This window comes from Exophiala viscosa, assembly GCF_022695815.1.
Source record: "Exophiala viscosa unplaced genomic scaffold EDD37scaffold_20, whole genome shotgun sequence".
In the NCBI taxonomy this organism is placed as follows: domain Eukaryota; kingdom Fungi; phylum Ascomycota; class Eurotiomycetes; order Chaetothyriales; family Herpotrichiellaceae; genus Exophiala; species Exophiala viscosa.
Window position 1 is genome coordinate 74488 of NW_026944372.1, and position 27959 is coordinate 102446.

The 27959-nt window shown below is 50.6% G+C and overlaps 11 protein-coding genes across 11 annotated transcripts; 5 read left to right on the forward strand and 6 right to left on the reverse strand.

Moving 5' to 3' along the window:
• Positions 1 to 5: 5 nt before the first annotated feature.
• On the reverse strand, positions 6 to 1522 carry EDD37DRAFT_654982 (ACT domain-containing protein; the record flags this gene model as incomplete). The annotated part of the gene is made up of 3 exons (XM_062818731.1): positions 6 to 924; positions 981 to 1369; positions 1478 to 1522. 3 exons carry the CDS (start codon positions 1520 to 1522, stop codon positions 6 to 8), a joined length of 1353 nt encoding a protein of 450 aa, XP_062665128.1.
• Positions 1523 to 3043: 1521 nt separating this feature from the next.
• EDD37DRAFT_305257 (phosphodiesterase/alkaline phosphatase D) lies at positions 3044 to 7648 on the reverse strand. Its single transcript, XM_062811253.1, has one exon. It carries the CDS (start codon positions 7314 to 7316, stop codon positions 3093 to 3095), a length of 4224 nt encoding a protein of 1407 aa, XP_062665129.1. The 5' UTR covers positions 7317 to 7648; the 3' UTR covers positions 3044 to 3092.
• An 8-nt stretch (positions 7649 to 7656) lies between these two features.
• Positions 7657 to 9307, forward strand: EDD37DRAFT_305235 (histone acetyltransferase type B subunit 2, variant). The gene is made up of 3 exons (XM_062811251.1): positions 7657 to 7792; positions 7843 to 8005; positions 8057 to 9307. Exons 1-3 carry the CDS (start codon positions 7771 to 7773, stop codon positions 9183 to 9185), a joined length of 1314 nt encoding a protein of 437 aa, XP_062665130.1. The 5' UTR covers positions 7657 to 7770; the 3' UTR covers positions 9186 to 9307.
• Positions 9308 to 9938: 631 nt separating this feature from the next.
• On the forward strand, positions 9939 to 12050 carry EDD37DRAFT_678531 (uncharacterized protein; the record flags this gene model as incomplete). Its single annotated transcript, XM_062819649.1, has 3 exons — positions 9939 to 9995; positions 10060 to 10081; positions 10141 to 12050. The coding sequence occupies 3 exons, from the start codon at positions 9939 to 9941 to the stop codon at positions 11847 to 11849; spliced, it is 1788 nt and encodes a 595-aa protein (XP_062665131.1). The 3' UTR covers positions 11850 to 12050.
• EDD37DRAFT_305318 (chaperonin 10-like protein) lies at positions 11921 to 13415 on the forward strand. Its single transcript, XM_062811255.1, has one exon. It carries the CDS (start codon positions 12253 to 12255, stop codon positions 13351 to 13353), a length of 1101 nt encoding a protein of 366 aa, XP_062665132.1. The 5' UTR covers positions 11921 to 12252; the 3' UTR covers positions 13354 to 13415.
• Position 13416: 1 nt separating this feature from the next.
• Positions 13417 to 15503, forward strand: EDD37DRAFT_305240 (transcription initiation factor TFIID subunit D5). The gene is made up of 3 exons (XM_062811252.1): positions 13417 to 13962; positions 14015 to 14433; positions 14482 to 15503. The coding sequence occupies exons 1-3, from the start codon at positions 13593 to 13595 to the stop codon at positions 15046 to 15048; spliced, it is 1356 nt and encodes a 451-aa protein (XP_062665133.1). The 5' UTR covers positions 13417 to 13592; the 3' UTR covers positions 15049 to 15503.
• A 454-nt stretch (positions 15504 to 15957) lies between these two features.
• EDD37DRAFT_571573 (uncharacterized protein) lies at positions 15958 to 18321 on the reverse strand (the record flags this gene model as incomplete). The annotated part of the gene is made up of 2 exons (XM_062814342.1): positions 15958 to 17855; positions 18000 to 18321. 2 exons carry the CDS (start codon positions 18319 to 18321, stop codon positions 15958 to 15960), a joined length of 2220 nt encoding a protein of 739 aa, XP_062665134.1.
• Positions 18322 to 19179: 858 nt separating this feature from the next.
• EDD37DRAFT_305567 (uncharacterized protein) lies at positions 19180 to 21536 on the forward strand. The gene has a single exon (XM_062811256.1). It carries the CDS (start codon positions 19511 to 19513, stop codon positions 21317 to 21319), a length of 1809 nt encoding a protein of 602 aa, XP_062665135.1. The 5' UTR covers positions 19180 to 19510; the 3' UTR covers positions 21320 to 21536.
• On the reverse strand, positions 21536 to 22862 carry EDD37DRAFT_305571 (dTDP-4-dehydrorhamnose reductase). The gene is made up of 3 exons (XM_062811257.1): positions 22566 to 22862; positions 22503 to 22522; positions 21536 to 22456 (listed from the first exon to the last, which is right to left on the reverse strand). The coding sequence occupies exons 1-3, from the start codon at positions 22739 to 22741 to the stop codon at positions 21753 to 21755; spliced, it is 900 nt and encodes a 299-aa protein (XP_062665136.1). The 5' UTR covers positions 22742 to 22862; the 3' UTR covers positions 21536 to 21752.
• A 1578-nt stretch (positions 22863 to 24440) lies between these two features.
• Positions 24441 to 25377, reverse strand: EDD37DRAFT_654991 (uncharacterized protein; the record flags this gene model as incomplete). The annotated part of the gene is made up of 2 exons (XM_062818732.1): positions 24441 to 25124; positions 25168 to 25377. 2 exons carry the CDS (start codon positions 25375 to 25377, stop codon positions 24441 to 24443), a joined length of 894 nt encoding a protein of 297 aa, XP_062665137.1.
• A 1714-nt stretch (positions 25378 to 27091) lies between these two features.
• On the reverse strand, positions 27092 to 27933 carry EDD37DRAFT_678535 (uncharacterized protein; the record flags this gene model as incomplete). The annotated part of the gene is made up of 2 exons (XM_062819650.1): positions 27092 to 27803; positions 27868 to 27933. 2 exons carry the CDS (start codon positions 27931 to 27933, stop codon positions 27162 to 27164), a joined length of 708 nt encoding a protein of 235 aa, XP_062665138.1. The 3' UTR covers positions 27092 to 27161.
• Between the last annotated feature and the right edge of the window lie 26 nt (positions 27934 to 27959).

The window sequence follows — 27959 nt, forward strand, 5'->3', positions numbered from 1 at the left end:
TCGATTCATCCAGCGACGGCGACATCAGCCGCCCTTTTCATCCCATACTCCAACGCATCAAGTGCTTTTTGCAATTGACTCGCCCTGACAATAACGGTCCCAGCTCTGGCCGTGCTCAAGAACGATATCTCAATAGGTTCAGCCTTCTCTGAACTTAACCCCTCATCATCCTCGACGTCGCCCTGCGCAAGTCGACCCGCCACTCCGCACACAATGCCCGTAGCATCCAGCGGCAGATCCCGGAGATCCAGCGTGATGGGAATCAATGCATCTTCCTCGGCTTTCGCGCCCAGAAGCGATTGTCCCAGTCGTTCGAGCAAACGATGTTCTACGAGCACCGAGATCGGTTCTCCGGCCGTAATCGTCAATGACAAGAAGTTCGCTCCGAGATTCATTCCATCACCACCAGCACCAGCATTGGCATCGGCATCGGCACTGTGGTTCTCGTTGACGCCAAGTCCACCACTGGTGACTGACGGCTTCTCCGCTTCCCGACTCGCCACATCAGACACAGCAGAAGTAGAAATCAAGACCTGCAAAAGATCACACTTGAGCCGTTCGTCCCGCAGGACATCGATCTCTCGACTTCCAGCACAACTGGCCAGCCGGACCTCGCTATCGACGAGCGGAATAATGTTACTGCGCTTGAGTTTCGTGAAAGTCCGCACCTGAAGCTCCGGTAAATCTTTTGCTGGAGGCGTCGACGGTGCGGACGTACTTTCACTAAAATAGAGAGGTGAGTTGGAGTTCAACCGTCCGCCTTGACCGACGGCTGGTGATGATGGTGAAAGTTGCGACACGAATGCATCGGCGCTGTGAGAGAATACGAAGCCCCGTTTCTGCAGCGCTTTTGTGACCGTCCGACGCGACTTATAGGGGACGAGTATATAGTCTGAAAAGTACGTCGTGATGAAGAAGATGCTTCTATAATTCAAGCGTTAGCGTCGCATCGAAGATCCTCAGTGGGTAGATCGACTTACATTCCAGCCATGGCCAGCGGAGAAGTTAGTTCGAGGACTCTTTGGCCCGCATCGAGGCCTTGCCCGTCGACTTGTATGACGATATAGTCTTCGGTACTGATTTCAATTTCGGTCTTGGGGTTGCTGGTGCTGATGCTGATGCTGCCGCCGTTGACCAGTCGATTGAGTACATTTGCTACCGGCAGGATGAACCGGTCTGCCAGGTGTCTGGAACAGATGATGGAACATTCCACGGGTGTGATGGAGATGTTCAGGAAATCGTGTCGGTTCGTCCATGGGATGCTAGACGCGTCTTCGTCATGGTCATCGCCGAAAAGGAGCCTCAAGATTGGCTGTAGACAGAAGCCGTACAGTTCAATTGGTATATGAATAAGGGCGATATGTGGTTCCTGAAGTGAGCGGCCTGGTCAGCATTGTCTGATTGCCTCGACCGTCATAGTCCACGGTCCAACTTCATTCTTATCCAGGTAAACAAGGTACCAGTGTCAATGGCTTACCAGGAAAGATATCTGGGCAGATATCAGGTTCATGGAGTCTGCCATGACTCCAGGATGGAGAAGTACTTGTTCTTGATGGCGTCGATCCCAAGCACACCGGGAGGGCAGCAAGAGGTCGACTGTGAGCGCCTCGAAGAGCCGGTTGTCTTGCTCACGATTATACCAAATATGTAGGAATATGTTTCCGCTTGATCAGGACCACCGCTTGTTCGGGTCCTTGATTTTCGATCAGAGCTGCTATCGAACAACCGATGGAGGCCGGTAAAATGTCAAAGTGGAAGTCGTCATTGTGCTGAGTGATCACTTTCTTGCCGTGTTCAATGAGGCGCTTGCGGCATCCGAGGATATGTCAAGTGTAATGTGTGGAAGCAAGGAAACTTCAGCTGCTGAGGTCAGGTGGGAGCACACTTTCAATCCTTGTCAATTTTGATTAATGGGCCGTAGTCAGGAGTCACAGTTTGTGTGGACCGGACCGCACCATGGAAGTGATACTGCAATTGGACAAGACCCGTTTTCCGAGCGGCCTTCAAGATAAGGTGCCGTAAGATAGGTATGATATGGAAAAAACTAGAAATGGAATCTCTTGACCAAGCCAGACCAGCAAAACTGCTGATTTAAACGGACGGACTGGCAGGTTCTCGGGTGTCACAAAAAGAAAGAGAGGATGCATTTCGCATCGGTGTTTACTCCCACCCTGTAAACGAATGCAAGTGTGGTGGTAGACAGCGGGGTTTGCAGGTGTGATGTGCACCTGCCATATATTGTGTTACTGTGATGCAGCAGTCACAGTCCTCATCATGCGCCATTGCACCACCAGGAGGCACTATGCGACAGACAGGAGCGCAGTGGGGGAGCATAAGGCATGCAGTCAAGCACATGATGTGGGTGGACATTGTTAGAACAGAACGTGTCGCTTTCACAATAGCGTGGGGGTTCTTTCTGTATGAACGAGGTCTGACGTGGTCCTCAGCAGCAGCGTGGAGAAAGCCAGGAACGCCATAGGTGTGTCGAATCATAGGTGACAAGCGAGAGGGGAATGATGTAGGGAAAATGGAGAAGAGACAGTGTGGACACTGGACAGTCCAAGGTGGAGGATGCAAACGTTAGAAGAGTTGACAAGGGGACGAATCAGGCATGCAAATGACGTGCAGGTCAGTAGCGCGCAAGTTGGCGCGATCTCTCAGCCTGCTGTTCGGTGTTGCATGGAGCGAAATAGAGAAACAGGAGGGGTAATTGAGAGCGTCCATTCTGGACGTATTGGTAGCAGAAGGCTCGAGATGTGTTCTGGACTGCTCTGTCGCAAGCCCAAGGGCTCATTACAGTACAGCAGTTGCCAGCAATTGACTGTATATAGTACTCGATCATGTGGCAGCTTGCATGTTCGACATCTCAAAGGTGGACGAACTGCTGCGGGGCTTGGTACAGGGATTTTTAGCCTCGTTGGTTCCCGAATCCAGTCTGACCCTCGGCATGCAAGTGCTGCGATAAGAGAGCCGTCCCGTTCCACTGACCGATAGCCTTGATTCACCAAGTTATTCCCCTTTCAATGCACCTCCCAGGTCCATGTCGAAGTCATGCTTCAAAATCCACAACACATGCCTGCGTAGATGCTTGCTCAAGATGACGTCTGTGTTTGAGATCCACCTCTCACAGAAGAGGTACCTCGCCCACCTCGAGCTGCACCACCACGGCCTCGACCACCACGCCCACGAGGGGTGGACGGATTGTTCAAGTCCGCTGGCGGAGGGACGTTGTTATGTGACTTCGGTCGAAAACTGGGATTGTTGTGCATGACTCCAGCTTGAGGATCACCACGGTCAATGGGTGTATAGCCGCCTCTGGCTCCTCGTCCACCACTAAATCCATTGGCTCCACGACCACCATTCGCATTGTTTCCAGCGAAAGTCCGGATAGGCATGGTTGTGCCACTGGCGTGACCTCGACCAGCTGTACCGTTCATGCCGCCACGACCATTTGTTGTTGCTCCACCCACAGCTCCACGCCATGATCCTCGCAGAGCTGGTGGCGCCTGTGCCGGACGTAGTTGCGCTTGGCCATTGATACCTGGTTGACCATAGCCAGCGACAGTAAGTGGCGATTGTGTTGAAGATGGTTGTCTGTGTGTACTGGCCTTGGAGGATGCGAGGATCTGGCGATTGGTGAGATTCAGTACTGACCAAGTAGGCACCGTGGACCCTCGGAAGGGCGAACATCGATCGCCCAGCGATGTACCACTCATAAAAGATACATCGAACACGACATCAAGCCAAGTCTCCCGCGTAGTCTGGGTCAATCCCACAACCGTACCTTTGGAGGCTATGGGAACCTTTCCTGAGTCGGCCACGTAGATGACCCTATCACCTAGACTGAACCTCTGACTTCCCAGACGCCACTGGGCGTCAGAAGGCTTCAGCAGACCGTGGCGTGGGACACCCCCGATGGTCTTGTTCTGTGGTGGTGGTTCAGTGCGAAGCGCCTCGTCGGCGGCTTGCTCAATACCTTTGACAATCTCCGAATCAAGCTGTTCTGCGTCTAGAGGCACTTTCTCGAAGCTCTTTGACTGGATCTCTTTGAGCCATGCTTGAATTTCCTTGATCTTGGCCTTGGCCTCTTCCTTGTCACCAGGGAAGAATGCTGTGGCCGGTAACATGTCACCCTGAGGATTGTTGTGTATTGCTGCAATGAACTGTGGAAACTTGATCATGTACTGTTGGATCAAGTCTACGGCTGCTGGACTGAATTCCCATCCCGTCTCGCCCTTTCGTGAATAACCCAGTACCTTAAGCTTTTTTGCTTCGAATTTGAGGTTGAGGCCGAGGTTGACTCTGGTGTCGTCGACCACGACAGTAAAGGACGAAGTGATCTTCGCCAACGCCAGCGCATTCAGATTGAGGTTTCGGGCGACCGCGTATGAGGGTACGTATGGCGAAAGTTTCTGAGCTTGACGTGCGATGTCACGTCCGAAATCATTCTGTCGTCCACTTGAAAGAGCAATGAGACATTTCGCCTTCCCGTTTTCATGTCCAACGACGCTGACAGGTCTTCCGTATGCATAATCTCCAAGGAAGAAAGCATTCGTGCCGTCTGGAAATTCTTCTTCGATTGGAAGTGCCGCTTTTTCGATGAATCGAACGTCCTCACTAATGACATTCTCAACCACCATTTGTGTGGCATGGATTGTTTCCATTCCGGGAAGTTCAGCAAATTCTTTGACAGTAGATCCGTCGTCGAGCTTCTTCAAACCTTTGAGCATTTCGACGTGCACAAGCGTTTCCACATCGCCAGTCAGCATTCCAAGTCTTTTGCTGTACCATTTTTCGATGCGCTCGGATTTCTTGTGAAATTGGTCAATTTCATTCCCACTGTGCTCGGTCGCCCGGACGTGTTGAGGTCCGTCCTCGGGCATGGTGTAGTCGAAGAGCTCGTCAGACACCTTGACGATTTTCGCCTCTTGCAGAAACGGGTATCCGACATGTACTCGCTTGTTCAACAGCTGCTGCGCAAATTCTGACCTGCTTCGTAACTCGGTGTCGGACAAGGTAATGACCATGCTTTCATTTCGACTGTCTTGTTGGAAGACGTTGACTCCATGGAAACCCAAAGACCCAGTAAAAGGCAAGGTCTTCAAGCTTGGGAAACCAGCCAGGGCGGCCGCACCCAGTTTGACTCCCTCGACCAGACCAACAAAAGGTTCCAGACCGTCCATTGTTGGCAATTCGAACTCGTTCTGAACACAGTGACAATGAGGCAAATCAGGGAAAATGCCGGTTAGAGAAGATGGATACGTGTAGTCAACTTCATCTGAATAGGTGAATTTCAGACTGACCCCAAAGTCGTTGCGGATGCGTTCATCTTCAGACAGAAGAGGGTCTTTGGTAGCCATGGCGCCAAGCAGACGCTTTTCGTCAATGAATGGTATCTTCACCACAGCTTCCCACTCCATCTTCTTACCATTCATGTCCAAGTCGAAGTCTCGTGGGTAGAAGTCGATGATTGGCGAATCTGGCGAGGTCATCAACGGGTGATATACTTCTGGGACGATCTTCTTGCTGCGGTCCGGCAGGACACCCATCAATTGCTGGAATGGCCGGAACGGCTGCCCAAGCTGGAAATTCAGATCGGCTGCCAGACCCTTCTTGACATCCGAAATCATTGGTGAGTAGTGATATTGGTAGTACCATGGCCAGGATGCAACACCACGGTAGTAGTAGAAAAGCACCCACTGGAGACCCTGAACGTAATTCTCCGTCAGCTGTCTCATACCTTCTTCGTTTTCGAGACCCCAATCGAATTTCTCTCTGTAGTACTTGTCCTTCCACTCCAGGAACTTTTCATCATACTTCTTCTTCAGATCGATTTGGGCTTGTCCGTCCGTGATGTCCTCTACCTTGGCATTCTCGTAGCGCTTGAGGATCCTGGTCACGGCTAATTGTGACTCTTCATCTTCGGACTCTTCCTCGCCATTCGAAGGTGGGAATTCTAGTTGAATGAAACGATCGCCTTCCTCGTCTTCTTTGGTCGCCCATTGTAGATGTAGGTCTGTTGCCAGCTGTTGTATGAACTTGCGATCCCTCGCCGGGAGTGAGGTAGGAAGCGTGAGCGGTTGTCTGGTTGCAGGATCCTTGCTTGCAGGCGAGATGAAGTACTTCTTCACCTCTTTGAAGAGCTCTTTCTGCTGGGGTGTGATCCTTACAGGACCACGCTGCGCTTTGGCAGGCTCTTCTTCTTCCGCACCATTGCGCTTCGCGTTGATCCACTTCGCATCGCTGTATTCGGCTTCGAAGAAACGATATTCAACGTCAGATAACGCGTCCAGAAGGATACCCAGCCTATCCAATTGGATAACTCCGTGCTCATTGATGTAGCCGCCCAACCCCGGAAGGACCTGCTTGTACTTTTGAAACATGAGCGCCAGTGCTCCTTCGTTGATGTGAAGGTTTGGAAGATTGGGAAGGAAATCATTGCCCACAAAGAATGCCATCAAGATGAAGTCGTCAATGATTCGTTCCATGTCGTAAGGGAAGTCGAGGGCACCTTCCTGCTTCAACTCCTGAAATTCCAGTTCTAAGTATTCTCTCACAATGCAGAGGTGCATAAGATAGAAATTCTGGTGCTCCAACTCTTTTGACTTCTTTTGTGATTGTCGTCCAAATGTGACTTCTTCTCGAAGTAAGCAGAAATGGGGGTCATGACTCAGAAGACCCAACATGATGAGATCGGCATCCAGACCGTAGAGACAATGACGGACATTCGGGTCGTAACCAGGTTGTGCTTTGGCTTGTCGAATATATTCCATGATTTTGTGTTCACCTTCGCCAGGGACTTCGTGACCAGAGAGGACAATTTCCACACCCTGCCAATCGACATCTTCAGAGACCTTCTTGCTGATAAAGTACTTCAACTGTCTGGTCAATTTTGCCATGAAATCGGTACCAGGAGTGATACAATTGCTGTCGAAGGCGTCCTCTTTTGGAAGTTCAATGCCTTCTTTGATGGCTTTGTCTCTGGCTTTCTCTGCATCGAGTGCAGTGCGGAAGCGGCGAGCACGTTGCTGGTTCATCTTGGCTCTGGGTGCTACCCCATCGATTGCCATGAAGAACAGCTTTTGGGGCTTGATTTTGCCAAACAGGTGCTCGATGTAGTTGAAGATCGCGATGAACATTTTGTCTTCAGTCATCCGAAAGGAGGCGTCATCTGAATCCTTGTGGGTACAATTATGAATGATGCCGTTCATATCCAAGTAAAGGGCGTCGAATTCTGGTATGCGATTCTCCGCAATGAGCTGCGAGATCGCAGGATAGCGCTCGCTCATCCATCTGAAGAATTTGGGGACACCCATGGTGGCGGTGGGTGTAGACCAAAAATGGGATTATTGATATTCGGTGAAAAAGAGAGGAACAAGAGAGTGATTTCACGGATCGTACATGCGATCACAGATGCCGTCAATAAAGGCCACAATGCCGCAAGATGAAGATATGAGATGGTGATCTGTTTGTTGCTCTAGGAGGCGAACAAGATGTCTAGCTGAGTGGTGATGAAGATGATGTCTCGGTGTTCGGAATCTGGGGTTGCGCCAATGCCAAGAAACCACTTTACCTAACCGTTTTCGATCACGCGTCGACAGGAACGAGGGACGGCTGCGCCAACTGCGACCGCGTTTCTTCGCTACCACCAAAAGTTCAGCATTACTACGATCTACCACAAACATCCTCCACAACCACTCCATCTGTGTATACTTTCACCGGGAAACATCGTATTCATTGATTTCGGCTTGCAGCCTTTACTCAGCAAGAATGGCAGAAGATGATGAGAACAGTAGGTTATTTGGTTGGAACGTCCTGCGCGCAATGCTGATCACTGTGCAGTGAGCGAAGAGCTCAACAACGAAGATGTCGAAACAGAACAGAAACTCATCAACGAAGAATACAAGACGTGGAAAAAGAATGCACCCTTCCTCTACGATATGATACTCAGTACAGCCCTGGATTGGCCTACACTGACTACACAATGGTTTCCGGACGTCACCCAGTAAGAGAACACCAGGTGTAGCACATGGTCCGATGACTGACGGATTTGTAGAGTACCAGGCACCAACTATTCACGACATCGTCTTCTGATCGGCACCCATACTGCTGAAGGCCAACCCAACTATTTAGAAATTGCCCAAGTCCAACTACCGAATCCCAGAAAGCCCGATGTTAAGGATTACAATGACGAGACGGGCGAAATTGGCGGTTACGGTGGTGGTCCCTCAGGGAAGAACCAATTCGAAGTCAAATTCAACATCATCATGAAGATTGACCATCCAGGTGAAGTCAACAAGGCTCGATATCAGCCCCAGAATCCGAACATGATCGCAACCATGTGCACAGACGGAAGGGTCATGATCTGGGATAAAACCAAGTTTTCGAGCATAACCCCTGCAGGCAGCCCAAATCCGACCATCGAGCTTCATGGGCATGAGAAAGAGGGTTACGGTTTGAGCTGGAGTCCACATCAAGAGGGTCAATTAGCTACCGCTAGTGAAGACCATACAGTCAGATTATGGGATATCACACAAGCGTCGAAATCAAACAAGCTGCTCAAAGAGTCGCGCAAATACACGCATCACAACAGCATCGTCAATGATGTGCAATATCATCCCACCCTACCCAACCTCCTTGGGACCGTGTCCGACGACTTGACCATGCAACTATTGGACCTGAGATCACCAGATTTGACACGATCAGCGGCCAAAGGCGAAAACCAACACCGAGATGCTATCAACGCGATCGCCTTCAATTTGGCTGTAGAGACACTGGTGGCCACAGGCAGTGCCGACAAAACCATTGCAATCTGGGATTTGCGGAACCTCAAAGACAAGCTCCATGTGCTGGAAGGCCACAGTGACAGCGTGACGACGTTAGAGTGGCATCCTTTTGAAGAGTCGGTGCTCGCATCTAGCAGCTACGACCGACGAATAATGTTTTGGGATCTCGCCAGAGTGGGAGAAGAACAAACACCTGAAGACGTCGAAGATGGACCGCCAGAATTGCTGTTTATGCACGGAGGACATACTAACCGTATCAGCGACTTTTCTTGGAACAAGAACAATCCGTGGGTTATGTGCAGTGCAGCGGACGACAATTTGATTCAAGTATGGAAAGCTGCCGAGGCCATTGTTGGTCCTAATGATGACGATGTTCCTATGAATGAGCTGGAAGGATAGAAAGCTGCCCAGAAACTCTATCCAGGGATCAATCGATCATTACAAGACCCGAATTTTCAACAAGGAGCGACAGAACTCTTTCACGAATTTTTACGGTCAGGAGGAAGAATGAATCCAATTACTCCTGCACAAGTCAATGCCCCTCGGCGTCCAAACGAGTGACCTTAGGGAGGAGCATAGTAGTGCTCGCGATGGATAAGCGATTCCAGACATGGACGCAAGGCATGATGAAGATGAATCCATGCTACTGAGTCGTACTGTACGGGCGTTTTTGAAAGAGGATCCACCAAGAAATGCTCGCATTTCGCCATACGACAGAGCCTACGGGAGGCTGTAGGTAGCTTGATAGGCGCAGCTGGTGGACTTTTCCGTGGTCATTAAACTTACTCAGCCACGTTGGAATCGATGTCATGGACTCATCGGTTGCTCTTTAGCATTCTTAGTGGTTGGTGATGAACCCCCAAGTTTAAGCCTTTTCCACCCATGCCTGGCTGTGCTTAGCTAAACCTTCCGGCGTCGGCATATCTCCCACTAGAATGATCCCATCCCATCTCAATCATGGCATCAAGAATTGTCTCATTATGTTCATCTAATGACCTTGGCATCTTCGCAGAACACAGGACTATATGAGAGCAACACTATACTGCTAACAGTTCAATCATCCTGCTTCCAGAACTCCCTGTGAAGAGGCGCTTCTTTCACCCTGTGGCAGTAATCAACCCGTCGTTCATGTCCCGGTAACACAAGCCAGGCATGGTGGGCATTCCGAGGAGCAAAGGATGCAGGATATGCGTTCAACGTCGCGTCAAGGTACCGTTCCGGCATTCACAAAACCGTGTTGACATAGTGAGTGTGCTAACACTTCCATCCACAGTGCGACCAGACGCGTCCGACGTGTAAGTACTTATCATCCATACCTGGGGCGGGGTATGTTCTGATGTTGACCTTCACACAGGCAAAAACTGTCTGAAAGGCAATCGTCCATGTCCGGGATACGATACAGACCTGAAGATACATGATGAAGGCACCAAACTCCGACAACGCTTTGGCCAAAAGGAGTCCGTTCATCATGAACCAAAGAACGATATCAACAGTATATCTGCCGGGTCGAGCGAGCATACTCAATCGACAGAGTCCTCCCCTGAAGAGTCCCTGGAATTGATCTCCCGTACCGCCACACCAGACTTCGAGTTCAATGCACAACGCTACAACACGAGCCTTTTCCTGCCGTCGCGCAACATAATAATTGGCTTAGTAGAGGACGATATCGGCTTCGATGCCCCCAGCCTTCAAACCCAAGTAAGCAGTCATCAACGGCTTCTAAGTGGCGGCGCAGTCAATTTTGACGTCGGTTTCCAGCTGCCGCTTAGTGGCTCCATCTATTCGCCATATCTGGCACAAGAACAGCTTCTCAACACCTTCTCTTCTGCGATTGCTGCTGGAAGTGCGGTGAGAATGCCAAGACAAGTGCAAAGCCATACGCGTTGGCTGTCACAGTTACCTGAACTGTTCGGCAGCAAGCTTCTTGACTCCGCTGTTCGAGCGGTCTCCATGGTTCACCTGGGTCGGGTGCATCAGTCGGAAGCCTTCGAGCAGGAAGCAATGCGGTTTTATGGAAAGGCGCTACATCTTCTCAATGAGTCTTTAACCAACAATACGAGAGGCATGGCTACTGACACACTGTCCGCCACTATCCTTCTGTCATTTTACGAGATGTTTGCTTCAAACAACAATCTGTCATGGGTAAGGCATGCTGGAGGAGCAGGAACATTGATGCGGATCCGAGGACCTGCCCGACATCGTTACGGACTGGATCGAGATGTATACCTTGCTTATCGCCACACCATTGTGATTGAGGCTTTCACAAAGGATGAAGCTTGTTTTTTGAGCGAACCAGAGTGGCTCGATTTGTCGAAACAGGTTCATGAAGACCTACGCGAATCCGGTTTGGAGCCAGAGCGCATAGCGATATTCGACTTGGCGGAAGAGTTCTACATGGAGAACGTCTTCATTCCGACCACCACACGGGATGCGATAAAACGCTCGGAAATTCAGAAGCTGATGACGCCTGAGGAGTACATCGCGTACACAGACTCCATTCGGCAACGAGCCCTACAACACAGAGCGAAACTCAAATCAATCAGTCTACGATTCCGACAAACGATCAAACGTCTAGGGATGGAGCCGACTCTTCATAAGACGAAAGATCCTGTGTTTCCGGTTGCTTACGGCTTTGTTAACGTCTTCCTCGCATCCACCTTTGTCGGTAACTGGACAATCTCAATGTTGCTGAACATGATTTTGAAAGATATGGAGAAGGATATCGCGCCAGAAAGAAGCGGACTCTATCTCATGGAGAATCAGGAGATGGCACGAGAGATTTGCAAAATCACTCCCTACATGATGACCTCTTCTTTCCTCGGGCCCTTCTTCATCATCTTTGCACTGAGGATTTGCCTGATGATTTTTGGACCAGGCGAAGAGAGAGACTGGGTGATGAAAAAGTTGACCCAGATCGGAAGTACTCACATGAAGATGGCTGCAGACATACCATCTTTTGAACCGGATACACTCTTGGAAGAAACAGCCGTGGATCCTGGGTACTTTGATATCAGTTGGGACGATTTAGACTTGTCGGACATGTCGATGGAAGATTCCAGCTGAGGACCTGATGGAGATGTCAAGGACGATCAACTGACCTTTATCATCTCGACTTTGCCGAATCAAGTTTGGCGGTCTCCCCATCTGCACAGCGTTCTTGATGTGGAGAAGCGTGAGAAGGTCGTCCGTCATTATATAATACGGACGAAATTTGGTGCTGCAATGCTCCGCCCTATCCTGACTAACACTACACTTAACCGGTGCCAGCAGTGATGCACACTTGAGACTGCATTAGAGATCAATGTTGCCATACTGTTGGTCTGAGAATGATGGCAAAATGCTTCCTCCAAAACCAATTGTCGCGTCGGGAAAGTGGTATAAAGGGTGAGCCCTGTTCTTGCAATGCACCGGTCCCGACAACCAAGCAACTATCACCAGTCTGAAACAACAGACCGAGGTATACTGAATGGCTACCCACGCAGCTGTCGTTACTGTCGGCCCAGGACTGCCTCTAGATATCCATCAAGTCCCTACACCGAAGCCTGTTGGTGCTCAAGTTCGAGTCAGGAGTGAGTGGACTGCATCGACACCGTTGGATTTACACCAAGCAGATGGTGGACTCCTCGTCACACATCCCCTAGTTTTGGGTGATAGTCTTGCAGGAACAGTGGTGGAAGTGGGACCTGACGTTACTCTCCTAAGAGTCGGGGACAAAGTCTTCGGCTTTACTTGGCGCAATCAGGCCGAGAAGGCACACCAGGAGTATGTCGTCGCTCCTGAGTTTCTATTCGGCAAGCTCCCAGATGGTGTGACTATGCAGCAAGCTGTCACTCTTCCCAACAACTTTGTGACAGCATGGCATACTTTCACGAAGCATTTCGGATTCGAATTACCTTGGCCGAAGCCTGAAGGATATGTCCCGAAAGATGCGGACGAGGCTATCTTGATCTGGGGTGGGGGTTCGAGCGTTGGCCAGTATGCTATACAAATCCTGAAGTGGTATGGGTACAAGAATGTGATTGCGACGGCCAGTAGACAGCACCACGACAAGTTGCGACGGTACGGAGCGGTCAAATGTTTCGATTATCGAGATGTGTCTGTTATCGAGGAGATCAAGAACTACGCCACTGGCAGGGCCACTCGACCGGGCATTCCTTACATTCTTGACTGCATCGGAAGTTTGGCTGGAAGTGTACGACCTTTAGCCAAGATTGCGGAGTCTGGGTCGAAGGTTGCTGTGTTGCTGCCTATCATTGTCAAGGACGCTGCTGTGGGCATCAAGCCGGAATACTCAATGGACGTGGAGGGGTGTGCCGATTGGCAACCTGGCGTTGAGGCATTGGGCGTCAGAACCCATTTCTACATTGACAACAAGTTTCTGGCGGAGCATTTGCAGTCCGAGACCATGCCGACGTTGTTGGCGAAAGGTGTCATTGAGGCCAACGAACAGATTGTCGTGGAAGGTCAGACATTGTTAGAAAGGGCGGAAAAGGCGCTGTCGATGCTGCGCAACAAGGCGGTCAGCGGAGCGAGGTTGGTCTGGCGAGTCTCAGATGAGAAGAGCTAGTGAAAGGTAGCAAGCATAGCACCAAACAAAAATTGCCGATCTGGAATGACTAGACCATCAACGATGTAGAAATGAAGAAGTCTTCCTCGGTCACCCTGTGTAGCTGGCCATCACCGGCCTTTGGCGGGGAATGTCTTCGTGCCCTGCGCTTCTTCTCCGCAAACCCCCAATTGCGAACATCTTGACCTTAACGTTCTGTCTTGTGCGGCATCATCTCAATTCCATCTACGAATGCAACCATGACTCTCTGGGGTCAAGACACCGTCAAGGATGTCGCTGAATCCGTGGGAATCATCAACCTCAACAAAGACGTCAATCAAGCACTCTGTCGCGATGTGGAATACCGAATATCCCAAGTCCTCCAAGAAGCCCTCAAATTCATGAAACACGCTCGAAGAACAATATTGTGGTCGCAAGATATCTCACAGGCTCTGCGCGTCTTGGACATTGAACCGCTCTATGGTTATGAGACTACACGTCCGTTGAAATATGGAGAGGCGTCGCTGGGTCCTGGACAGCCTTTGTTTTATGTGGAAGATGAGGAGATGGATTTTGAGAAACTCATCAACGCGCCGCTACCCAAAGTGCCGCGTGAGGTTTCATTTACTGGTGAGTTTGGCCCGGAGAGTATTCTCGATCTAGAGTGCTAATGCTGCTGCAGCACACTGGCTAGCTGTCGAGGGTGTACAACCGTCAATACCTCAGAATCCGACATCGAACGAAGCCAGAAACCTCGAACTCCTCCCCAAAGGACCTGGCGCGAATCCAGCGCTGGCTGCGATGGCCGGCGCAGATAACGTTACCACGAAACCTCAAGTCAAGCATATCCTCTCGAAAGAACTACAACTATACTTCGAAAAGGTGTGCGCATCGGTGCTGGACGAAACGCAACCTGAATACCGGACGGCAGGTCTGGCCAGTCTCAAAGAAGATCCCGGACTACATCAACTGGTGCCATACTTTGTACAATTCGTTGCTGAGAAGGTCACACATAACTTGAAGGATTTGTTTGTGCTCACACAAATGATGCTGGTAACGGACGCGTTGACGAGGAATGAGAAGCTCAACATGACTCCATACGTCTGGCAACCTTGTTCATAAGATGATTCCTGCTAATATATGGCATAGGTGGCTTCGATGGTCCCGCCGGTGTTGACATGCTTGATCGGACGGACACTGGGCAGCGGAATCGGCACGTTAGATCACTACGATCTGCGAGACTTGGCTGCTTCATTACTCGGACATCTTTGCAACAAGTACTCAAAGTACTCGCACAACCTCAAACCTCGACTTGCGCGATCATGCTTGAAGACCTTCCTTGACCCCAAGAAACCGTTCGGAAGCCACTATGGTGCTATACTCGGGCTAAAGGCCATTGGAGGAGCAGAAGTGGTGCGACAGTTGATTGTACCGAATCTAAGGTCATACGGAGAGTTACTGGAAGACGATATCAACTCAGAGCAAAGCATCAAGAAGGCTGAAGCTGAGAAGGTTGTCAGTGCCATTCTCAACGCTCTGGGAGCCTTGGTCCATGATGATTTACCCATGATGAACGGCCATTCCGCTGAATCTGAGAATGAAATGCGGACGAAATTGGTCGACAAGGTTGGATCGATCATTGGAGAACGGATAGCAGACTCTGGTCATACGAGGCTGGCTAAAGCGGTTCTCGATGGCGATTTGACTGGGCTTTGAAGATTGGATCTTGAGTGTTCGAGGTTTGACATTACAGTATTGCGATGGCGTTGGGGTTATATGCTTCGGGCAGGCAGACAGGCAAGCAAGCGATTCCCGGGCATCATATGCTTCATTGGGCGTTTTGGATTCAAAAGGGGTATTGAAATGGTAAGATGGCAGACCCTTCTTGCCATTGTATATTGACGGTAAAGGGGAAAAGAAGAAAGGGCGATCTCAATACGTTGAGACTAGGGAAGGGAAGGATCAATCTTCAAATTCTTCACCTTGTGTGCAAGCGCGTCAAAGCGATGCATCACCAAACCATGTGTACAACTACAATGGACCTGAAACAATCATGATGCCACTATAAGGCGAAGTCTCGAGCTCTTGTGGACGGAAGTCGACCTATCTCTTTTTCATTGTTGTCAATCGTCTCCATGGTTGTCAACCTTGTTTACTGCTGAGGCAGGCGTCGTTTACGAAGGCAGGATGCCTGATGTCTGGGCGACCTGATTTCTTCAACCAGCTTCGCAACTTCTGAGGTTGGTCCGAGTAGCACCGACATCTTCTACCAGTGATTCACATTCGCCCATCAGTCCTACCAGGTATGTTCCAAGGTTACCATTCCTGATAGCCCGTAGTGCACGCATAGAGATGTACTAGGAGGGCGCATCAGACAAGACAGACTACCTAGGTATTGCCTCTGGTTATTCCATTGATGGGAATCGTTGTGACATGCCATGATATTCCATACATGTGAGGACTCCAAGCCTGCGAGAGACCTCAACCCGATCAGATCAGCATTACCATCAGCACTTCTTGCCCAGTGTCAAGAAACTTCCTGTATCTTCATCAGCTCTTGTGATCATCAGCACTCTTCCGCTCCCTCGTGAGCGTTCAACACCTGCGTCCAGAAGCTCGTGTCCTTCATCGGCCATCTTCAGCATCACCACTCTTCATCTCCCTCTCCCACCATGCGATACACATGCTCAGAAACTCCTCCTGCTTCTTCCTCAGCGCTTTCTCCTGAGTACTGATCTTCTCCTTGACAATAGTATACGGACTTCCTCGCCTCGGCTGTCCTAGATCCAAAAGGTCGTCGTATCCTTCATCGCCGACTGCCAAAGCCGCAACACCACCAATCATGTCGTCAATCTCGTACTCATCGTCCTTAAACTGCTCAATTCGCCGTCCATACCTTCTGGGTGCGTAATCTTGCAGCGTATCTGGTCGCACGTACCCGTACAGCATGAACTGGAGGTAGTGCCGATCAAGTGACATGCCGCGACGAATGGCCTCACGCACAATTAATTGATCCGGTCTGAAGAGCCATCCGGGAATCCGACCAAGCTCTTCCGTCGACACCTCGCCCCAGTACTCCAGACGTCCTCTCCCAATATTCTCAGGCCGCACGCCAAACATTGGCAGACCGATCTCGTCCTCCATCGGCTCGTATCGTAACTTGATCCACTCCTTTAGAACCTCGAACTTGGTCGTCCACATCTCGCGTTTTATGACCTGCAAGATGGTGGTGAAGCTCTTTTGCGAGAGCAGCATTTTGCGCATGCTGTCACGCTTTTCGCTGGCGATCGGGTCGTTGAGACGCATGTCCAGCTTGACAAAGAAGCAGGCCGAGAAGTAAATGTCTAGGTCGGTCATGAGACGTTTGTTGTGCACGTAGCCGATGCGTCGGGCGTTATCTGGTAGGTCGAGCATGAACCATAACCGCTTGAGGGCGAGACGGCAGCGGAATGGGAGGGGGATGCCATCTTCGGCGAAGACCGTGACGAGCTCGTGGATGACTTTCTCGCGGTGTAGGACCATCTTGAGCCAGCGGAAGGATGGGATGCTGCGGGGGATACTGCGTGCTGCAAGTGCGGCGTTGGGATGTGGGATGCGTGCGGCTGGGTCGGTGCGACAGAGTTTTGCATAGCTGCGAAAACGGAACGCCTCGGCTGACTCGGGAGCTTTTCGGCGTGCCTGGGATAGTACGACTGTTGTAAAGCGTGTGTCGATGATGGTATGGTAGTCTCTGCTGATGGCGTAGAGACTGATAAGGTCTTTGACTGGTAGTGCTGTGGCGAGCGCGAAGACAAGCTCGGGGTAGAGGAGGATGCCGTCGAAGATGTTGAAGTTGGGATGGTCGTCGCGTGAGTAGACGTATGGCTGTGGTGGGAGGATCGTGCCGGGACGTTTACGTTTCAAGGAGATATGGGCGTGCATTTTGGCCCGATGGACCCGATTTGGCGATGTGAGCAAATTGTCAGGGATAAGGGACTCGGGATTGGCGATGTGAGCTGGCGTAGTTGGTCTGAGGTTGGGAATCCGGTGTGCTGGGAGACCGGTGCTGTTGGCGTAGAGAGCGTGAGATAGTGCAGACTGATATCTCGGTCTGGATATGGGCCGGCCTTCTTCATCTCGATCCATATCAACATAGGGTTCTGACGCCCCAAGTGGGAGGGGACTAAGTAGTCGATGACTAGGGATGGCGTTGGATCGCTGATTGTCGCCCGTATCTTGTGTAGTCGTGCTCTGCTGAGGCGTGGTGAGGTAAGTCGCGTTGACACCATGTAGTTGTGTGTCTTCACCGTTCCGTACGCCCAACTGGTATGGCGCTGGCTGAGGTACACGCATCCTAAAAGTGAATGGTTCCTGCGTCTGGTCATGGCTTGAAGTGGTCTGGGCCGGGCCGGAAGCCGTTGAAGTCGTTCCTGGAATACCTGTGAAGGTGTATGATGCTTGGGCAGCTGCGTCAGATGGGATGTCAGCCCCATGCTGAGCACCAGTCGGGGCATAATTGACTGGTCTGGGGATGATTTGGGTGGCTTGCGGACCGAGAGCTTCAATGCCGTATATGGCTTTTCTTCGTTCATCTTTCGAATTCTTGTCAGCTGTAGGTGTACCGTCGAGACTTGTATGTTCGTCATGATTGTCTCTGGGATCCTGCTCTTGCTCATCATGTTCATCACTTCTTGGGTGTGTGGGGTCTGGTAGATGTTCATTGCCAGCTCCGAATGTGTTGTGTGCGGTATTCGAGGACTGGTTCGCAGAGGCTGTGGTGGCATTGGTCAGACTGGAACCGGGCGGATCTCCAGGACGATTAGAGAAGGGATTCCTGAGCGATGAGAGGCCATTTGTTGAAGAACTCTCAGATGCAGATGGATTGCCCGAAGTACTTGACTGCCGCTGGTGTGGCTGTTTTCTGAAGGATGGAATTATGTTGCCGATTTTGCTCTTGCCATTGCTGAAGAAGCGAGATTTCTTCTTTGGGGGAGGATTGTCGTCGTCCATCTTGATATCCAGCAATAAAAGTATCCAAAGAATGTAGGAGTGGAATTCGAGAGGGTTGATTCACGTTGTTTGGCCTGCGACAAAGCTGCAGATGTTATTGTGTTAGGTGAGGCAGGGAATAAGTGAACGAGAACAATACCAATGCTCGTTAGTGAATCGATCACAACAACAATACCTCAACACATCATCGGGCAGAAATTCTCACCGCACCCTCGAGTCATTTAATCCTTCCTGATGTTCTTTTTGACGCCTTGAACTTGACCAGGAAAGCTGGAGATGTGTTCCAGCTGACCCATCTTCACTCATTTGCATGATGGCCATTATCTCAGAGGAAGCCTAGCACGACTCACTGTTTATCCAACACCCAGCTCCGTACGCAAGCTGGACGTATGGAAATGATTCTTCTGCAGATTCATGCCCGTGCAATGACCCGAGACAAAGAGGGTTGTGATCAGAGGGCAATGAGGTGAGCTTTAGAGACGCTTGTTCCATGCGTGACAGCTTATCGCACCTTTCCATTTTTTACACCCACAAAACTGATATGTGGTGTGGATGTGGTGATCTGCATCTCTGGCAATGAATCTGCTGCAGCTCTCATATTGGGTGCACAATCAGAATTTACGGCCTCATGAAGGGAGAATGAATGCAGTTGGACGTTAAAAAGCCATTGCTTCCAGGTCAAGCGGCAAGCCACTGCTGTGGCTGGTCTGTGCAACGACCCGTTCCTGGCAGCTGGGGCCAAGTTTCAGGGCACCATTCAGGCTTCGGTAACGCTTTCCTTTGGATCGACCATCGTCATCAGTGGCGTACCTTTCTGCTGGGTCGATCTGAGATTTCGCTCGCTTGGATCTCGCTTCAGCTTTCGTCACTGCCCATCGTCCTTCCCGTCTCTTGCCAATCACAGGTAACTACACAGTGCAACCACTGTCCCAGCTAAAACCGGGAATGGGCGAGCCTGGGCCGTCTGAAGCAGTGAAGCTCTCAGGTAGGGTCCCGTTAAGCCACACCTTTTTCCGGGGCTGTCGACGACATCTCATAATGCTCTTGCCGTCAGTGACTTCGTTTCCTTTCAAGCAACATGGCCCTTGCTTCTCTGGTCTTTGCTTCCTTCACTTGAACCTCTGTCTGGTCGATCGCTTACTGTCATGCCGTGCTGAAATGTCCTTGACTGACTACGCCCACTATCAAAATGTCTACCCATCCGGATAACAATGCTGCGGCAGAGGTCGAACAACATGCCAGCAACTTACTTGAAGCTGGCAGCATCTTGAAGGAGAAAGCAAAGTTGAAAGCCAAACGCATCTTCAAACGTGACCAGACTTCCGACGATGAAAGCGTCTTCTCAGACCCGGCTTTCGACCCAGCTAAGGTTCTTGACAACAAGTCGGACAGGTTAGACAAGTCGGTCCGTGAAACTCTCAAAGATGGCGCCAAAGATCTCAAGTTCGTCGTGGCTCATCCTCGCCGAGTTGCGCGAGGCAAAGCCATTCACAAAACAGCTGGCACGATTGGAGAGACCCAACATCCGGCATTGACCGCTGAACGAGATCAAGAATTGCTTGACGCGCACGATGCTCTTGCCCAAGCAGAATCTGATATTGGCCCCGGTCCGAACCATCAAGCTGATATTGACGATGCTCGTCACCGCATACAGGTGGTCGAGGAGAAGAAAGAAGATCTTCAAACTGCTTGGATTCTCGGTCGTCACGTTTCGCGTGTCAAGGTCGTGCGACCAGTTATGGTGGACCGTCCTAAGCGTTCCCAGTATACAACCATCACTCCAACTGGCGAGCGGCGGCTGCAGTGGGAAAGATATGTTGGTCACCTGGCGCTGTACTACACCCGAGGGTTCAACGCGCCTTACATTGACGATTTCGAGACTCCTCCATTCGACCTTGAAGATTTGGCTAGGATCCTTGAGAGGATTGCCATCACCAGCGCGCCATTGCAGACCTTTTTCATGAAGATCAGAGAAGTTTACATGTGGAAAGATCCCAAGTGTACGGCAAAATGGGCCGCTCTTTTTGCGGTGCTGTGGTACTTTCAGTATATTATGTCCTACGTCTACTTTTACATCCTCTATTCGACTTTGCGCAACAAATTCAATCCAGGCTCGGTTAAGGCCGTCCGCGCCAGTGTCGCCCGGTCTTTTGATCGTGAGAAGCGTGTTCAAGCCTGGGGAGAATTGTTGCAGCGGCACGGTCAGAATAACTGGATCGAACCTCTTCTCGACGAGGTTGGACCTATTCTTCAGATGCAGTTGGGCGATATCGCTGATCTGCTTGAAGTCTTGATCAATTTCCACCGAAATGAAAAACCAGGTCGAACTTTGGCATCGTTGTTTTTCTTTGGGTCCTGCTTGACCATCACCTTGTCTGCGGACATGGCGTTTTGCATGAAGCTGGTTTGGTTTATTGTTGGGGCCGGCTTTTTCGTGACGTTTCCTATTGCCACGAACTTTCCAAAGTATCGATATCTTGTGTCTCATATGCGGTGGATGTTCTGGGATATCCCTACCCACTCGGAATTGGCAATTCTACGATTACAGGAAAAGGCTATCATGAGAGATGCCGATCTGAGCGAGTTCGAATTGCACGCCGCCTCCGAACCGTTACATACGTTCAGTGTCAAGGAAGAGACGGACGGGAAGGGTCAACTTGAGGTTGGCAGATCAGGTCTTACGCTTACCACCAAGATCAGTGAACGAACGTGGGTTTATTCAGAGCTTGTGGAGTTGCAGAAGTTGGATGCTGTCGAGTCGGATACTGGTCTCAACAAGATTAAGAACCTGCATTCCTCCTCGTCTGCAGTGTTGCAGATTTTGTTGTTCGATAAGACTCTAACGTTGATACTTGAGCCCGCACATCGAGATCGAGCATTCAACTTGATTTTGGCGTGGAGTGGACAGAAATGGCAGTCTTTGCGTATGGAAGGACATAACAAGGGGAAGGACGACAAGAGTAACCTTGATAGGGCCATGAAGCGGGCTTTTCGTTGATGTCGAAATGCTACAAACTTCACCGATGATGTCAAGTGTCGAAATGCTTTCTGTCCCTCCACGATGCTACAAAGTCATTGTTGATATATCGATTTCTCTTCTTGTAGCTCGTGCCCAGTTGTTCGTATGGTCTTGATGTGCCCTGAAGCGAGTGGCTCTTCGACGCCGATGCGCTCCTGTGGTTTCTCGTCCATCATGCCAGCAAGTCCACTGTCACTGTTGAGATGCCAATTCCTCCTCTTGTAGCTTGCATCCGGGCAACAATCTCATGATCTTGGTGTGCCGTGAAGCAAATGGATTGTGAATGTTGACATGCTCCTACCTTTCTTGTCCATCATGCCAGCAAGTCCACTGCTGAGATGATTCCCCCTCTTGTAACCTGCACCTGGCCGAGAAACGTATGGTCTTAATGTGCCGTGGAGCGAGTCTTCCTTCAGTGTCGAAATGCTCCTACATATCTCCTCCACCATGCTACAAAGTCCACTGTTGAAACATCGATTCCCGCTTTCTTCAGCTCGCTCGTGTCGAGGTGACAGTCGTATGGTCTCATTGTCCCATCTGGTCCAGGCTTCCCTCCATCTTTATTCGGTATGATTCCATCCGCAGGCAGACCCATGATTTCAGCGAACGTCTGGCAGATCTCGTACTTTGTCATGCGGTCTTCACTGCTGAACTGCAGGATTTGTGTCCTGGGCTTCGTTTTCGCAATGTCCACGCACGCTCTGGCCACGTCCTCTGTGTTCGTCGGGTATCGAATCGCCCAGTCATCCATCTGCACCTGCTCTTTCTGGGACTTGTAGAGACTGTCCATCAGGATATTGACTGCGCTTTCTTTGTTTTCGACGGCCGGGCCATAGAGCACGGGCACTCGCAGGACGATTGTGCCTGGGTATTTGAGCACCGCTTTTTCTCCGTCTAGCTTGGTCTGCCCGTAGACGTTCGTAGGTTTTGGGGTGTGGTTGGTCGTGTAGGGTGCTTCCCCCTGCACGCCGGGAAAGACGTAGTCGGTCGATATGTAGATGAGGAGAGCATTTTGGGAGGATGCGGCTTTGGCAAGGGTCTCGGTTGCGGTCACGTTGAGTCGGTGTGCTGCTTCGGGGTTCTTGGTGCAGGAATCAGGTTGGCGGTCCGCGGCGCCTGTGTCTAGTCAGCTTTGTTGTTGCTGGGGCTTTGGGGTGATTACAGTGCACGACGACTTGAGGTCTGGTTCGTGTCAGATTTGTTTGGTGGGTTATGGTTTGCTTACTTGATTTCTGCGAAGAGCTGCGTCACGGCTTCTTCATCTTGGATGTCGAGCTTGCGGATCTCGCCTGAGGCGCGACTGAAGCCTGTACCTGTCGTTTGCCAACCTGCTTCGTCGAATGTTTTGAGGACTTGTCGACCTAACAGGCCTGTGGCGCCTGTTACAACGGCGGATGGCATGGTAGGTGGTTGTTGGATTTCGGAGGGTTTGGAGAATGCATTTTGGAGTTTGTGATGATCCGCGCAGGCAAGCTTAGGATTTCGCGTGAGCTCTACGACAGCATTTAAAGCTACAGTGAGGGTGTTTTCGTCTTGATATTATTTCTATGTGCCTATTTCGTCCTGCGGTGTTGGTGTTTTGCCACTCCTTTCTCCCACTCTTTTCGTGTCCCTCTTCTCCATTTCTTCGCTCAAGGCGCCGACAATGATGAAAAGGTGGAAATCAAATCTTTCAAAAATTCCCATACGTCCCGAAGGCCACATGGAGCGTCAATATTAGTTGTAGTTTTCTTTTTCACGTGATTAGCGAGGCTCAAGGATAGGTCGATGTCGCAAGTTGACTTACCAACTGAGAGTCGTCAGCAGGATGTATCAGAAGGGAAAAGGGGAAACTCGCCTAGCAAAAACACGAGCTCGGATGAATCCTCACTGCTACGCTGCAAAACCGTCAGCGAAACGTAGAAAAAAGGGAAAAAGGGGCGCCTGCCGTTAAGCCCTTGCCTGAAGGTGCACTTTAGCGTTGTTGAGACGTCGAAGAGGATGAAGGGGAGCTTACACCTGGCAGCAGGTCAGCATTGTCAAAATGTAGGGGGTAGTTCGAGTTGGCGCACTTAGATGTTTTGAAGGTCTTTGGGGGCACGAAAATTATATATAGGCCTCGCCAGCGCGGTCTTGGCAGAGTAACCAAATGTGCAAACATGGCGGGCGGTGGACAGGTGCCATGAGTCAACGTGTAGGTGCGGCAAGATCTGTTGTACCAGAGGAAGATGTGTGGGACTGGCTCAAGGAAATTGCACGAGGCTGACATCCCTGATTTTGTTATACACCTCAAAATGGAATGAGCTTATTTCTAATGACTTACTCATCTGTATGTCAGGCGACGCTGAATCTTCGTCATTCTTTTTGCAATTGAGTGAGCAGCCCGATAAGCCAGGTGTCTGACGAAAAGGCTGCCCATTTTGGCCGCATGCTTAATTTGACCCAGCTCCACAAGCATCCCCTGAGCCAGTCTTCTCCGGGCGACCCTTCGAAATTTCTGCTGGACCACCCAATCTTTAAACTCCTCTGTTGCCTGTGAACCCGCCGGACCCTATGGATAGCTCTGGATGGAATCTGGTTCATGACAGCTGTCCTCTGACTGAACCACAATCTCTGCCGGCTAAGCCGAAGTAAGCTCGACAAGGCGATCAAGGAAATAATAATGGTTACAAAAAAACAGACTTTGGAGCCAATCTAAAAAGGAACACCGACTTGCTCAATCTAGCTCACGCCGTGAGAACCGAAAAGGTCATACTCGTCCCCCGACAACGTGAAAAGTATGCGCTGTAAAACTGATGCACGCTGTTTGGAAAATGCGCAGACATCGTCCAAACACAGTTCAGCAAAAGGATAGTGCTACCCCCCAACATTCTTGTGCCCGTCCCCAATCAATTCTTGCCTTCCTGACAAAAAGTGACTACGCCACGAGCAGCACTGATCCGTCGATGCAGACTGTCCCTACTGATGATGAGATGGCGACGAAGGCTGAGGAGTTATGTATGCTTGCTCCTCTTGCTTGGATCTGGCGACGGAGATCGTGGCTTGATGACCTGGCTCTGCAACTTGTCAGTTCTGTCAAGTGGAGAAATGAGGGTCCCTTACGAGCTGGCATGAGCGTAGTCTACTTGACTCTGGGCTTGTGACTACTATCTCTGAGCATACCCTCGATGGTGACAGTGTTATTGTGGTCAGCAGCGACATCATCCTTCTCAGTCTTGTCGGTCTTGTAGACATAGATGACCCGTCTGTCGTTGTCGCCAGCGTCCTTCTGGCTGCTGACATGATCGCTATGGCTGTTTCCGCTTGCGCTCTTCATACTAATATCGTTGTCGCCGCTGCCGCTCTTATCGCTGCGAACACTCTTGCCACTGCCCTTGCCAACGACGTCCTTCATCTCAGCATCCTTGTCTCCTTTTGCGTTACTGGCGGTGTCCTGCTGGTCTTTGGTTGGGGGACTTGATGGTGGATCCGAAAGGAGACCTGTGGTAGGATCTATGACAATTTTTCTTGCCCCCGAAGCGTCCGCTGTCTGTAGTCGTTCGACTTCGAGTTCTTCGATGAGGTCCTCCGCGATTGAGATGATGTTCTTGACGTTGTCGCTAACCTCACCATTGTTGTTTTGCTGGAGGATATCAAGCAGATCGAGGCATTCTTCCGCATATTTCATTTGATCATAGGTAAGGAGCTGTGCAATCAGGAGATTGACCATTGCTCGACGGTAGACGCCGATACGGGGTTCGAGACGAAGCTCCCAGCAGATATCTAGAGCACTGTCCTTCCTACCTTCCAGGGCGTGGTCTAACGCCTGCCACAAGTGTTAGTTGGCTCTCTCCGCACAGATAAAATACCCACTTCTTCATAACGATGCTTATGCTGGCGTGCAAGGTTATCCATTGTGGTGTTTGGTGGTAGCAGGAGATAATCAAGATGAAGAGGAAGGGTGTGCTTGAGACTGGGCTTGCGAGATTGTTGTCGTCTGGAAATGCAGACCACAACAAGAGCATGGCTTCTAAACTGCCTGCGGTGATCTGGGCGAGGAGTACCGCAGCTGGTCCCATTGCTGTGACGATGGATGCAGCCTGTAAGTGAATGTCTGTGACACTGCCTAGAAACGGCGGCCGGCTGCATGACAGCACTTATGCCTTTTGCAGCATGACACTCCACCTCATGCTGAGAGTGATGATTACCGCACACAGTCTAAGGCAGGCCAATTCCGAGGCGAAGCGTTAATGGCGTAGATATCAGTCTAGGCCGGTCGCAATTGACGTCTAGGAGATCTTGTGCCATTTCTTCGATTGGGTTGGTTGAGGATTTTCAGGAAGGGCGATTGATTCCAAGACTCTCTGCAGACCTCACGGATCCCATGAGCAGACGCATCTTCTGACAAGCTCAACCACAGCTGGCGGGAAAGGGTGATTTTAGGTTCAAGGGGAACTGCATGATATTACGGTCTTCAGGTATGTGCCTCAACATGTTCACAGAAGCCGGCTGTACATTTACGACTTCCTGGAGATTGAAATCTCTGCGTACTCTGCCTGCCAAACTGAAACGGTCCTATATGGGCGGGTATTGAGGATACCCATATTGGAGATTTGTGGGATTAGCAAAGCACGCGGAAGGCTTGTTGGACATCCCGGCGATTCGGGAAGTGAGCAGTTTCGTCACACCAGTAATGCATGCCCTTCCTCCATGCTTCATTCGCAACTATTTCCGACCGTAGAGAAGCGCTGCAGCTGATGAATACATGGAAGGGTATGTGCCGGCAAAGAGTCGACGATCCAGCTACGTGGTGTGTTGTAGGATTGAGGTATTCGCAGCGTATGACGGTTTCAGGCTGATAGGTTGCTCAAACTCCGGCCCGTCAAAAGCTTAACCTCACTCCCGTCAACAACACGGTTTCACGTCGTTATCCTATCATCCTTCTCATCTATCTGCCCAGCTTGATGTTTCCATGTACAAACAGCTCCTCCCAGTCGAACCCACTTCCAGACCGTGGCATCCGTGAGCTGATGGCCATCACGGTGGACGCCATGCTGATGTTTGCATGTCGCACGTGTGGATCAATGTTTGGATCCGCTGCCATACGAGTTCAAAATGACCTGCTGACCAGCAATCACCTCTCTGTGCCGGCTGCGAAGACGGACCTCCCCATACCCCGCATTCGAAACCAAGCGTGAAGATAGAAGAGGTCAATGCCTATAGCCATAATCCCCCAGTGGACCTCAGACCATTTCGTGCGGCTCGCAATTGATCACGGCAAGAAGTGGGGAGAGGAACTTTCGATAGAAAGGGTACCTGTACAAGAGTGTGGGCATCTGTCGCTTGCCCGCGTCATTAAGGGCGGCAACATGGGTAAAAGCCACAAGCGTGACTGGGGCAAGGAAACATGCTAGGCTAGGTGCGTCAATGAATTAACGCATCGATTCTGCCACAGATCTTCTGCTTATAGGGTCCCAATATGAAGCTGAGCAAGGGGCTCATTCTTTGACGGAGAGTTTGGCTATCACATGTCCACGTTGCATGGGACGTTCGAGCCAGAACGATCCGTTGAGGAATGGACATTTGCACAGGATACTCGCCCATGGCAGCGGATTGATAGCCATGCTGCAGCACTAGTGCGGGAAAGCAGTCTCATTGAGAACACGATGCCTGAACACGATGCCTTTGAGCTGATCAGTCACAAGCTATACAGGATTGGATGAAAAGGTGGGCATTAATTATCATGTGCATGCAGCAGAAGCAAAAACCCTCTTTTTGTGCCGTCAATGAAGCGGTCAATGTTGGCAGTATCGCAAGCTTTGTATGGCCTGCCCCCTCCGAAGTGGTTAGAAAGCTATTTCATTCACTCACGTTTGCTACGAGCTGCCTCACCCATCACCCAAACCTTGCACACTGCCTGCTTGTTATTGCACGCGTTGTTGCTCTTTTTTTTGGATCTCCCAATTCTTTCATCCTCCCAATACCAACCCACGTTCCCATCTTGCATTCGATCATCTACACACTGCCCATACTGATCAATTGTACCTTTCATACCATAGCCCAAAAACATCTCGTGCTCTACCATGGCGTCGGATCCAGGAGATAATGACCTCGGGGAGGGCGACCCTTCAGACCACGAACAACACCTCTCTGACAACGATTCTCCCGATTCGGATGATGGATAGAATGCTTCTTCTGCAGAGGAAGGGCAAATTTCTTCCTCTGATGAAGAGCAAGTTGCTTCCTCGGGTCGCATATGTCCTAAGTGCGGCAAAGACATCTCCCAATCCACCAGACAAGCCCAGCATATCGCATCGTGCAAGGGAAAACGCCCGTCGAAAGACAACAAGTCGAACGATGGCAAGTCGAACGACAACAAGAGCAAGGACAGCAAGTCGGAAATCAAAGCCCCTTTCCAGCACTTGAGAGATAAGAACGAGGCTATCTGCGAGTATTGTGGCAACGATATCTCTAAGTTGACACATCCTGGCACCCACCGTGGAAGCTGTAGGGCAAAGTTAGTTGCCACAGACAAGAAGGCAAAGGGTGAAAAGACAATATGTCCTCACTGCAAGCGGGATTGTACTAAGTATATGGACCCTAAGCGGCATATCCGGAGTTGCGCCAGGAGACATGGCGTCCGCCCAGCAGGCAACAACCC